This window comes from Fringilla coelebs (assembly GCF_963513975.1).
Source record: "Fringilla coelebs genome assembly, chromosome: 2".
Classification (NCBI taxonomy): Eukaryota; Metazoa; Chordata; class Aves; order Passeriformes; family Fringillidae; genus Fringilla; species Fringilla coelebs.
Genome location: NC_140029.1, coordinates 90,941,867 through 90,954,360, shown reverse-complemented (window position 1 = coordinate 90,954,360; position 12,494 = coordinate 90,941,867). Strand labels below are relative to the sequence as shown.

The window sequence follows — 12,494 nt, the reverse complement described above, 5'->3', positions numbered from 1 at the left end:
AAGCAGAGCTGCACTTGCACACACAAATGTGGTGGCTCAAAAATAGCCTGTGATCTTTCTTGTAGTCATTGCTGTGTAGGTGGGAACAAGGAGGGGCAAAAGGCCATCTCTAACTGGCTCAGTCTTCCACTATGAAGAGAGATGAGCAGGTGAAGGTTTGAAGGTGCCCGTGTGTGACTGTGAACAAGAGGGTATAAGGATCCCTTTCTTGTCAAGTGTAACTTTGTGTACTCGCAACCCCGGTCTGGTTTGTGCAGCTTATTAAAGGTAGGTGAGCACACAGAACGTTCAGCCTAGGATTGTGAAAGCAAACAGAAGCTTAGGAATTAGAAGACCAGAGCAGGTCAGCAGCTCCTGAAGAATCACAGTTGACTGTGTTGAAACCTGGTGCAATTCCAGTACTTGAAAAAGATTTCAGGTGCCTCAGCACAGGTTATTAGAAACCTAATCCCTTTTAAAAACAAACTTTGTGGGAACCATGCAGCACTGCTCTGTAGTAGGGTTGAAATACAGCAATCTTTGCACTTTACATTTCAGACAGCCACGTCAGGAGAACATGCAACTCTTGAACCACCTTTCCCATTAACAGGGAAAAGGCAAAATATTTATTCTCATTTAATCTGATTAAATGAATGGAAAAATTACACTGGATGTTTCCATAAGGTTGAACTAAAATCTAGGTATTTCAGTGTTGCTGATCCTCATGTTGATCTTCTTGGGCTCTAACCTGTAGTGGAAGAAGACAGAAAATTAACATGAATGGAAGGAAATAAAAATAAGAAGAAATCCCAGCTCCACCTTTGTACAGTTGTTGAACCAAACCTAATAATTATGTCCAGATTCTCTGCAAGTGTTGTGTGAGCACTGTGATTGCTACAGACTGGCTTCAGATTTGGCCTTTTGCTGTTGGAAGGGAACAACAACATGAGACGGAGTTCTTACACAGGCTTCAAGTAGATTAGGTGTTTGCTTTTATTGCACAAATTGAATGGTACAAAAATCACCACCACACATTCAGGGTGGACAGTCTGCTTAGGAATACTGAAGACTTTCATGGGCAGCTTCCTGTGTGGTATTTAATTCTGAGTATGTTAAGAGAATCTTTTTGAAATGTTTTAAATACTGATGTGAAATAACGAAGGAAATTAATGAGATAGGACTAAGTTTGGTCAGGTGATGCTTGATCAGTGAGTTTTGCTTGTTGGTCTCTGCTAGGAGGTGTGGCAAATTTGTGATCAAGTTTAATATTGCAGGGAGGTTTGTAGGTGCCAGTGGAGAGAATCACTGGCTCTGCTGATGCGAAAGGTGATAGAAACTTTTCTCAGGGTGCCTCTGCAGTGACTGTTTCTGTTCTGGATGGCTGAACAAGACTATTTAACAATAACAGGATTTAATCTAGGAGTGTTGGTGTTCCATGTTTTGTGAGACTAAACCAGCCAATCCAAAGTTCCTTGGAATGTCTGAGATGGATATGGTTTTGAGTCCAGGAGACTTTGAGGGGAGGAATGTTCAAAGAGGCATTGGGTACAGTTTTTGGGTAGCATGGGATGGCTGCAGCCAGCTTCAGTAGGAATTGTCAATCGGTTCATGGAAGGGCACTGTCAGAAGTGAAGGGAGGTTTGGCTGTGGTGACAGCAGCTATGATTAGCTGGATTAGACATGTCAGAGGAGAATACTGTGAAATTAATTCCTCTCCCTTTGTGCCTGTCATGGAAGAGGGCCCTGATCAGAACTTCTCTTGGGACTCACTAAAATGTGAGCTGACTGGGTGAGTATTTCTGTTAGGTTTCAAGATGGAGTGAGAGAAGCTTGTCTAAACTTCTTTCATGATGAGCTCCAGGTTGTAAATCCCTAAGGTGGAAGGCATTAAACCAATTGTTTTTCTAGACTATAATTGTGTGTTACTTTGGGGGTAGAATTCCGCACTGGAAAAGGTAAGAAGATATTTAAACAGAAAAAAAAGCTATACTCGATGGATACTGGGCAGTCCTAGAGCAGATGCAACAGTCAGAGGTACATGTCTGTGAAGTTTTTGAGAGCTGACTGATGTGGTCACTTTTCTTTTTCTCCAGAGGAGAGGAATGAGATACAGCTGGAATTTCTTTGCTGATTGGTTGGGTAACATGGCAGGCTTACAGATGTTTAGGTTGAAAGAGAAAGATGTTGATGTTACACATATAAAGCAAACAGGGACTGTTCAGCTGAGGAGAAACATCCATAGGGTTCCCTGTTTATGAGCTGTCACCATCAATTGTGTTGTGGAGTGCCTGAGCTCATGGGGGTGAGGTGAACACCAGCCTAATGTTAAACACATTGACTGCTGCTTTGTGAGAAATTCCCAGTAAGGCTTTCTTGTTGTCTGGGAAGACTTAACCATTCATTCTAAGCCACTCTTGGAAAGCATCCAAAGGAGGGCAACAAAGATGGTGAAGGGCCTTGAGGGGATGTGTGAGAAGTGGCTGAGGTCACTTGGTCTGTTCAGCCTGGAGGAGACCGAGGGGAGAGCTCATTGCAGTCTGCAACATCCTCACAAGGGGAAGAGGAGGGTCAGGCACTGATCTCTCTGCTGACCATGACAGGACCCAAGGAAATGGCCTGAAGTTGTGTTAGGAAGAGTTAGGATATCAGGAGAAGGTTCTTCACCCAGAGGGTGGCTGGGCACTGGAACAGGCTCCCTGGGCAGTGGTCACAGCACCAAGCTTGACAGAGTTCAAAAAGTGTTTGGACAATGTTCTCAGGCACATGGTGTGATTCTCAGGATGTCCTGTGCAGAGTTGGGCTATCTTTGTGAGTCCCTTCCAACTCAGGATATTCTTCATGTAGACTGAATCTGTAAGGCTACAGAAATGTGCTGTGAAACTGTGTGTGCAGGGTTGTGTGTATTTGAACTTGTCACACTGAGGCTGCCCTATCTGTAAGACTCCTGTCCCTTATTAGACTTGCTGTCAATGTCAATGGGTCACCAGTAAGACTTGATTTTAGAAAGTGAAAAGTGTTAAAGAGAGGCTGATTTATTAGGGCTTAACTGTAATAAATCCAGCTGCCAGGAAGTTCAAGGACTTATTTAATGTGGAGACAGTAAGTGAAGGATTTGGGACAGGACTGAGGAGGCTTTGCTGTGAGTGCCTCTGCCGAGCTGAGCAGTTGTAATAACCTGCAGTCCCCCTAGTAGTGAGTGCTTTGGTTAATGTCATCCATCTCTTGTCACAGTAACAAGTCAGTGCGCTAGGTGCATCATTTGCACCAGCTTTGTTCAGGATGCTGCTGATGCAGAGTAGGTGAAACAAGTGTCCTTTAATTTACAGCTGGTGTCACTGCATCCAGTACTTACACTAAAGGTTACATGGGGATGTATGAAACCGCGCCATGGGTCCTGGAGGAACTTCCCGGACTGCTGCTGCCATCCCTCCCTGGGGGTATCCTTTTGGGCGGCGCTTGTAAATGTCACTGGCTAGCACAGGTGGAATACCACGTTAAGGATCTAACCATTTTGATAGTTTTATTTAAGTAAAATAACCTGTGAGGTAGGAATGAATTCTGGAAGTAAGGCTGTGAAACATCTTCAATCTGGACTAGTGCCTTCAGCTCAAAGATTAAAGGAATAGCTAAAATATGGGGAAGGGCACATGTTTTGGAGGCTGTTCTGCAACTGTGTCTGAGGACTGGGCGAGTGGGAACAGAACAGCAGCTGGTTTTGCTGCTATGCCACTGGCCCTGTCTAGCTCAGCTCTGCAATTATAGGCATGAAAGGTTTCTTTGGGTCAATGCAAGTAAATTTGGGGAGTTTCAACCTCACATCTAGAGCATATAAAGCCTCAGAGGAGTTGCTCTGGTCAGGCTCAGAGTATCCTGAAATTCTCCTTTCTTTCGTAAGGGTGGTCCTTACTGTGAATAAAGTTTCTGGCATGTTTGGATGTAGTGTGCCTTGCTATTTCTTTTATAGGTTTCCAGAGGACCCCTTTTCCCAGACTTCTAAGTGTAAATTTGATTAAATGTCAAACAGAACTTCACCTGGAGCACAAGGGGAATAGAAATAATAGTTACTGACTTGGCTCTTTTACTGTACTGCTGTCTTGAGTTAAACAACTGAAAAGCCCACAGGCTCATTTCTGGCAGCATTCATGCACTTCTGTGCTTGCATCTTTGCTCCTACAGGGATTGTCCCCTTTGCCTGTTTAGTATCTGGATGATACATCAGTTTGTTGCTCATGAGGTTTACCACCAGATGCTACCACAGATTCAAAAAACATTAATAAAGTATTTTCATGAGGGGTGGTGGGAAAGAATCCCTATTATTTTCACTTGGTTTTTAAAAGCCACATTTTTCTGAGTTGCTCTTCTTCGTTTCCCCACTTTTCAAACCACGTTATTCTGATGTAAAATGCATTTGGCATCAGAATCTTAAATTGTTCATTTGTTGTGCTTTTGAAAACACCCATTTGTGTATTTCTGAAAAGGATAATAAAGCTTGCTACTGCAACAGTCTGCACTGGAAACAGTACTTGAAGCTCCCAACAGGAAGATGATCCTCAGGGTTGGTGTGTGTGAGACCTAAGACCACAAAGGATATTTGCTTTCACAGGCAGGAGAAGAGTTTCAGTTTCTGTTAATATTTCAATATTATGGGAAACTTCTTCAAGGCCATCAGTGTTTTCCCCTTCAATTTGTGGGGCAAGAATCTCTATCTTCAATTCCACCTGCAAGCCTGCTGCCACCTAGGAGAGACAGAGAATGATTCACAGGTAAGGTGCAACTTTCATACATGGTCCCTTCCAGCAGTCCTTGGGAGCTGGTGGCTGATGCCCCAAGCCTGTCAGTGTAAGAGGCATTTGGACAGTGTCTTTAATGGTATTCTTTAATTTTTGGCTAGCCCTGAAGTGGTCAGGCAGTTGGACTAGAGGGTTGTTGCAGGTCCCTTCCAAATGAAATAAGATAAAATATTCTGTTCTGTTCTAAAAAGAACATAAAGGTAGGGACGTACAAAAGGGGGAGATGTGAGGAGAAAAGAAAAGAATGGAAAATATTCCAGCCATCTAGATGGATTTCTGTAAGGCCTTTGACACAGTCCTCCACACCATCCTTCTTTCTCAATTGGAGCCTTCAAAGATTCCTTCCAACCCACACTATCCTATGATTTCAAATACTGAGTTGTGGCTAAGGCTTAGGACTAGGAGGTTTGACTTGCACTCTGGCACTGCCTCTCTGCACAAGTCACTGCTTCTTGATTCCATGCATTGGCAAGATATTGCCTGGTATTATGTGGATGCTGTGGGGACAGTGGCCAGCACTATTTATTCAGAGATAGCATGCAGGTAAAAAGAGAGACTGAACAAAAGCAGAAAGAATGAAAGCTTCCTACTTGGTGAGACAATGTGCTATGGTGCTTTGCTAGATTAAAAACTGAAGGTGAAGAACAGTTGGAAGCAGGAGAAGAAAGGATTGAGGCAATAGTTTTCTAGGTTCAAATCCTGAGGGTATCAGGACAGGAAGTTAAGTCTAGGCATAAGACAAAGCAGATATAACAAACACCCTAAGCAGAAGGCAAAACTCAGAGGCAGTGGTAGAGTAATCCTGTTTGCTTTGAAAAAGCTCTCTATAACTTCACTGCCTGACCTGCTGCTTTCCACTGAGCTTAACATTTGTATTCCTCTGCATTCTGGCACAGGCTGAGACTCGAGTGCATGGTGTGCTTAGCTGAAGGTGGCAGAGGGACAGCATCACTTCAAGGGACCTTAAACAAAACTGTGTACCCTGGCAGCTCTATTCCCAGACAGCTGCTGTCCCAGAAAGGTGCCCTGGCTAGCCTGAGGGCCAGCTGAGTCTAGAAAAAGCCCCAAAGCTCTCCCGTGTAACCTACAGGTCCTGGTGTGTATATCACTCTCAGTCCTGTGTCTGAAGGTGGCTGCTTCACACGAAACCTGTGAAAGAGAAGAAAATCAGTTTGCCAGAAGCTGTTTGAGGCAGGAGAAATCTAATCTAGGCCGCCTGCTCTTCCTCTGCTTTTTAAAATGACAGCAGAATTTTTTAGCTCATCCTTTCCATCATAATGTACAAGTTTGATACAGCAATTCCAGAGCTTCTTGCCAAGGCTCAAGTTTCTAACAAAAAAACCCCAAAGGAGCAGATGAATGGGCCAAAGTAAGCCTTCAAAGAGCTTGTTAACACTGCCTGGTCCTTAGACTGTGAAACAGCAGCATTTTAAATCTGCACATTCAAAGGTAGCTGGAGTACAAACAGCTTCTTGGCAAACACCTGTGTGTTGCAGACCCAAAAGTCCATAAAAATCTTTATTTAATGTCCTTTGATGTGATTCTATTGCAGAAAGCATGATACTGGTATGAATTTTGTGCAAATAATCTTTAATTAAACGGTACCAACTAAACCAGAAGTTTTACTTCCTCATTTCTTACTGATTGTTTCACAGCTGAGATTCAGTCCTTTTGTGAATGCAACTTCCTACTGTTCAGATTTTTAAAGATCATTAGATCAGATACGACCTTTACTTTTGCATTGCTTTGGAACTGATCCTGCAGATTTTATTTCCCCCTTACCAGCATGCCCCTGCACCAGAAGCTGTTAAAGGAAAGGCATTCCTAGGATATAGCTCCATCTTATGGAAAGCTCTGGCAGACCTATGAAGTGGCTGTCAGAATTCCTGTGCTTTCTGTGAGTGGTGGGTCCAGAGGAACTGTACTTCATTTTTGTCAGGATCTATTTGGAGAGATAAAAAACAGGGTACTAAGAATTCAAACTAACCTTGAGAAGTTCACACCAACATTCTTCATGATTACAGTGGTTGAATAGGTGCAGCATTCCTTTAGCACGCCAAATGTCACCCTGGGTGGGATGAGACGGAAGCTGGTAAGATCCTGTCTTCTTGCAACAGAAGATGTGTTGACCTTTCCTGAGGCAGGATCTTCTACCTTTGCAAACTAAATATGAGACAAAGAGAAAGTTGGTGGCCATTAAGTCAGGTAGAGAATTACTTAACCTATATTTAACCTCTGTCCACTCACCCTGAGGAATTACAAAAAGACATCCTAATGTGAGTGAAAACTGAAGCAGTACTTTAAATACTGTCTGGAAATTTATACTGGTTTGAGTTTTCAGATGCATGAAGCCATTGAGGTGTCTCAGGGAACACGGGGGAAGCTCTGCTCTTTTGGAAACAGAGCTTTCAAGTAGGTGCCTGATGCAGAATGAGTTTTTCCTAGCAGTTGAGAGAAAAGTTACTTCTAGAATTGCCAGTAAACATAAATAAATTGCAACAGCCATGTTACAGTAAATACATTCAAAATACCTTCCACTATTGCTCCAGGGTGAAGATTTTATGGAAAAGAGATCACCCAGAGGATATGAATATTGACAAGAAAGATATTATTTTTTACCTTTTTATGTGGTATGGTGTTTGGTTTGTTCACCTGAAGGTACGATGGTAATACTACTTTCTCTTTTCTTGTCTGTCCTGTAACATCCACCATCACCCTTGGAACTTCCTGTTGAAAGGCTGTCTCTTCTGCTCTTGCAACCTCATTTGAGTCTGGAAGGGAAAGATTTCCAAAAGCATGAAAAAGTGACAGATGGATTGAAATTGATATTGCAAATATTGTGTCAGAAGTTATAAAAAGATACCAAGCTGCTCCATCTACATTCTGGAAGGCAGGGGTACCTGTTGTGCTGCTGGAACCGTCATCTTGTTCGGAAGGATCCTGCAGGGGAAGGCCAGGTGAAAGTGACGAATCACTTGTTGTATCAAAAATTTCAACTGTTAAAGGGAAAATAATGGAATACTGAGTCAAGTGTTTTTTATGATCACCATCATTTTCATAAACATGTGAAAAACAACATCAGTCTTTGGCACTTTAATTTACACAGTCTTGGAAAGCTGCTACATAACCATGAGAGGCTGGGAAAATTCTGCATGCAACGTTTTGCTCTACTGGGCCACAGGGATCTCAAAAATGCCTAACGTGTGATTAGTCATTTCTTGTTCTCTTCCTAACTGAATTATAAGCCATTAAGGACTAAAAGACAATCCAGCACTGGTCTTATGGTGATTGAAAATGAGGAAATATGGGAATTAGTGGGGGTCTGATAAAGCCCCACAGAGGACTATTTTCCTGACATGAATCTTTGCTGTGTATGACTTCTAATCTCACCGTATAATTCCACTAACTTTTCAGCCTGCTTTTTAAACAGAACTGAAGTATTCCTCTCAGATCTGAAAAGTGAAGCCTAAGATAATGATCCCTCTTTCCTTGCTTCCTGTCATGGAGTCACTGCTTTCCTCCTGTGTCCTCCAGTCTATCTTTAGCCTGCATGTTTCCTAGTCCATATTGCTTTTACCAATGAGTTTCAGAAATAAATCTCCCATATTTTTCCTACAGTCATACTAGTTATTTTCTAAACTTGGCCTCCTTGGTTCTTGCTCATCCACTCCTTACTATTATTTACTCCATTCAAGTTTTTCTTGAGCATTTTTTATCCATCCCCTTCTTATTCATAGCACAATTCTTCAGCTTAGCATCCAAAGCTGATGGCTCTTCCACATTCAATGATGTCTGCAAGGACTTCTTCCTCCTGAAGAGGATACAAAACTGATGCCAGACAGTCGATTACCTCCACTGGCTTCTTTTATCAGCCACGGAGGATCAGTCTCACTTGTTTCTTTTCGAAGTGGAGGAAGTTCCTTAGACAATGCTTCCAAATCAGGAAACTGGAGAGAAGGAAGAAAGAGGGCTTAGGTTTTGCAACTAAACACCTAGGAAAACCAGACAGCAGACACCCTCTTCCCCTTGCAAAAAAAGAAAGGAAAAAAAATTTAGAAAAAGGAATGCAAAGGAAACAAATAAGCAGAAACAAAGGGGTGACTATAAAAGAGATAGAAATAGTTACATCAGATTACAACCTACATTTCTGAGTAGGCTTTATGGTCTTATAGCCTTTACCAGTAGAAAAGCCAAGGTCACCTCTAAATTAGGAGTGTTAGTTTTACTTATTCCCTTTCTAAAAAGGAAGGAGAGAAGTTTGAGGGGTAAGTAAAAAAAATCTGAGGTTGAGCTTTGCTCTGAATCAGGTTCTCTCCAGAGTTTATGTAAGGAATTTTATAGTTTGTACTCAGTGAACATATATCATCTTCAAGATATGTTTCCTTTACAAGGGCATATAATTTCTAGTATTAATTCTGCCACGATTGTCTTTTGTAATGGTTTGTTGAGATAAACAGAGGCTGACATATAAACCCAAAATTATCTTTGGGAGCATGGGAGATACTAGCTGGCCTAACAGACTTCATCCAGTTTTCAGCTGCATTACCTTTTCTTGGTAGAAGGTTTTGGCGAATTCAGATTCAAAATATGGAGCAAAAATTCCATTTGTTAGTGCTGAAAATAAAACCTTCTGTTTATCCAGTTCTTTCCTAGGGATGTTTTTCACGTTGTTGGTAAGGAAAAGAAAGAAAAAAAGCATTATAACTGAATTCACCCTGTTTTTTTCAGCATTGTGCATCAAGAAACGGATTTGGTAAAGGCAAGTGGCATTTTCTTCCCTGGTTCATTTCATGAAGAAATATTCTTGTAATTTGCAATTTTCTTGGAGGTGAATTAAGAATTGACTGGTCAGAATGCACACAGACAGCGAGTAGCCTGCTATAATGAGCTCCTCCTCAGAACATACTCCATTTCTCTGAACCTCATGGAACAAGTCTGGGACCGCCACTGGTGTCTTTCCAACCTTCCAACAAACACTTCAAGCTAAGAATTGGTATTCCAGATGCAATGCTAAAATTTTGAACACAAAACTCATCTAATTTCACTATTTTATCACAGAAAGACTTGACAGCTCTGTGGATACAGAAGAAGCTGTTCAAACTTCTGAAGGTAAGGTTGACCAGAGTATAGATCAGTCATGTTTTCAGCTTGATATAGCCCAGTTTTACACTATTAGAATTTCACTGACTTTCAGGGTCTAATATCAGCTATGAAATGATCAATCTTAATCATACTGAGAGTTTTAACACTGGTTTTAGAACCAGAATTGCACATGATGTTCTTGGGTGCTGACTGCTCGGATTTATATATTTAAATTATTTTTTTAATAGGATCCAAAACAGTGTGAAATGCTATATTAAAATGTAACTCTGAAATTCTAAAAGGCTTTTTTATCTCATGCAAATCAGAACATAATTAAGAAGCAATATGGAAAGCCTCACATGGAGTGCTGTGTCCACTTTTGACCTGTCTGGTGCACAAAAGGGCCACAAAGATGATTAAGGGTTTGGAAGACCTTTCATGTGAGCAGAGGCTGAGAGAGCTCAGACAGTTTTGCCTACAGAAGCTCTGAAGCACCTCCATGTGAAATATGTCTGGGGTTCTATTTGAAAAAATCAGCTTTTATTTGTGGAATACCTGAATCTTAACCTAAAGCATCAGCATTTGAAAATATTAATATACAGTATTTTTTACACTAGTGGCAGAACCAGAAAACAAAACACAGAGCTTCTGACTTCAGCCTTGGTCCGCATAGTGCAAATTAACAGTAATGCTGCTGGGTTTTGGAAAAAAAAAAAAAAAAAAAGAGACTCAAACCATTTATTCAGCATTTCTGTTGAGCAGAAGATACCCCATTATTTTCAGGCAAACCATTGCACCATCACCCAAGACCTGGTGAAACCAATAACAATCTTTACAAACGCAGATTAAGCTGGCTCATAAAAGAACTCTATTCTACTAATATTATTACCTGATATGTTCCATTTTGCTTTTCCACTTGAATTTTACTCCTTCTGCACTGAATCACCCAGGAGAAAAAAAGAGAGAGTAGTGGCAATGAGAAAACTAGTAGTCTTCTATAAATACAGAAATATTTACAAGATAACTCTGGAAAGAAAATGCTTTTCATGAGAGTTTGTTATGTAAACACTTCAGGTGGCCTCTGACTCAGATTTGTATGGTTTGCACAAACCATACAAAGTGTTTGCTCGTATCTGCATTTTTATTAGATCATTCAATCCAAGGAACATGCAAAATCCTTTCCCAACAAACTTTGAATTATCTATCAGATATGGAAAGAGAGCCACAGAGGGACAAAATAATCACAGGACAAGACAGTAAAACACTGCCATATGTACCTAGGGATCTAGATCCCAGTCCTGAATGACAGCCAGTAAAGCACAGTGCCTTCCCTGTGTGCTTGGCTTCACCCTTTGTGTTACTTACATTTGCACCAGTCCTACCTCTGCTGCTGGTCCTCTCCTTGTGCAGTGCTTTCCTTCTCTGTGTCATCCTGGGCAGGAGGAGCCACTGCCTCCTCATACAGCTGGCTCACACGGGCTGCAAGGGGAAGGGCATTGCTGAATGGGCATGCTCTGCAGCACGGTGTTATGAAAAAAACCATCAAAGGATATTTTTCAAATGCATCTTTCTGCCACTCTATGGAAACCTAACAGAGTCTTTGTTACTGTGAAGGAAAAGGCAGAAAGAACTTCATTCCAAAATCAAGATCAGAACGTTAAAAGAGAAGAAATGGAATTCAGTATTGAAAGGAGAAGAAGCAGTTTAAGTTCACACTGTCACTCTGTATTTTCTGACATATCTTTACATTCTTTCAAGATACAAATACCTGTGAATAGGAAAAGTTGCTGACATTCAGCCACTCTCTAACTGAGGTGCTCTGAGGTCTCTGTCCACAGCTGAAGAAAATAACATGGGCTTTCAGGGACCCTTATTACATTTAGCTTGCTTAAGCTTGCTTGTGCTTAATTGAGGCTGTGAAGCAGCCATAATCAACATTCTCATGGAAGGAACTGCTAGTTCAATATGTATAATGGAGAAATGCCAGCCTTTCCACATTTAATACTGTGACCAGCTCTGGGGCTTTATTAAAGAGTTGCTCTGTCTTCTGACATATTTTATAAAGTGTGTTGTTTACTTTATACCTTGAAGCTAAATCATGGGTCCAAAGAAATTTCCTTGGCTGAAAACAATTTTCTGTGGCAAAATTTAGGAGATGTGAGTATTTGAGAGATATGATCCTATTAGACTATTACAATATCTCTTAGTGCCCTGGGAATTACATGAGTTCAAAGTTCAAAATGTGGGGGTTTATTTTGGTCAGCTTTTTCACCACTAAATATGATTTACTTTGCAGCTTTTTCTATTTTTACCTGCTTCAAAGAGCTTTTCTTTTCCACTATCTTCTTCATTAGCAATATTACATTAAAATTGCAGCTCCATTTAAGAGGAAACTGTTCAGCAAGCATTTGCTGCAGCAGTTTCAGTTTATTTTGCACAGTACGACATTTTTGACAAGTAGAAATACTCTTGACAAGGAAAATAACACTTTAAAGATGAGCAACACTATGGGATAGAATGTAATGAATTTTTCTGCAGAAAAGTCTTATGGGTTTTTATAAAGAAACAGACATCTTAGCTTTTATTTGTACATATTGAAAATATTAATGTTAATAAATATCTTGTGAAAACTTTAACCAAAAT

The 12,494-nt window shown here is 40.9% G+C and overlaps 1 protein-coding gene across 1 annotated transcript in view; it reads right to left on the bottom strand.

Moving 5' to 3' along the window:
* Positions 1–4,529: 4,529 nt before the first annotated feature.
* SPAG17 (sperm associated antigen 17) overlaps positions 4,530–12,494 on the bottom strand; it is a gene marked incomplete at both ends in the record, with an annotated part of 83,981 nt that continues 76,016 nt past the window's right edge. Inside the window, 8 exons of the mRNA XM_084201052.1 lie at positions 4,530–4,715; positions 5,858–5,918; positions 6,757–6,932; positions 7,389–7,540; positions 7,670–7,765; positions 8,620–8,716; positions 9,316–9,418; positions 11,234–11,330. Of these exons, the coding sequence (XP_084057178.1) occupies positions 4,530–4,715; positions 5,858–5,918; positions 6,757–6,932; positions 7,389–7,540; positions 7,670–7,765; positions 8,620–8,716; positions 9,316–9,418; positions 11,234–11,330 (968 nt within the window). The remainder of the gene's footprint in view (positions 4,716–5,857; positions 5,919–6,756; positions 6,933–7,388; positions 7,541–7,669; positions 7,766–8,619; positions 8,717–9,315; positions 9,419–11,233; positions 11,331–12,494) is intronic.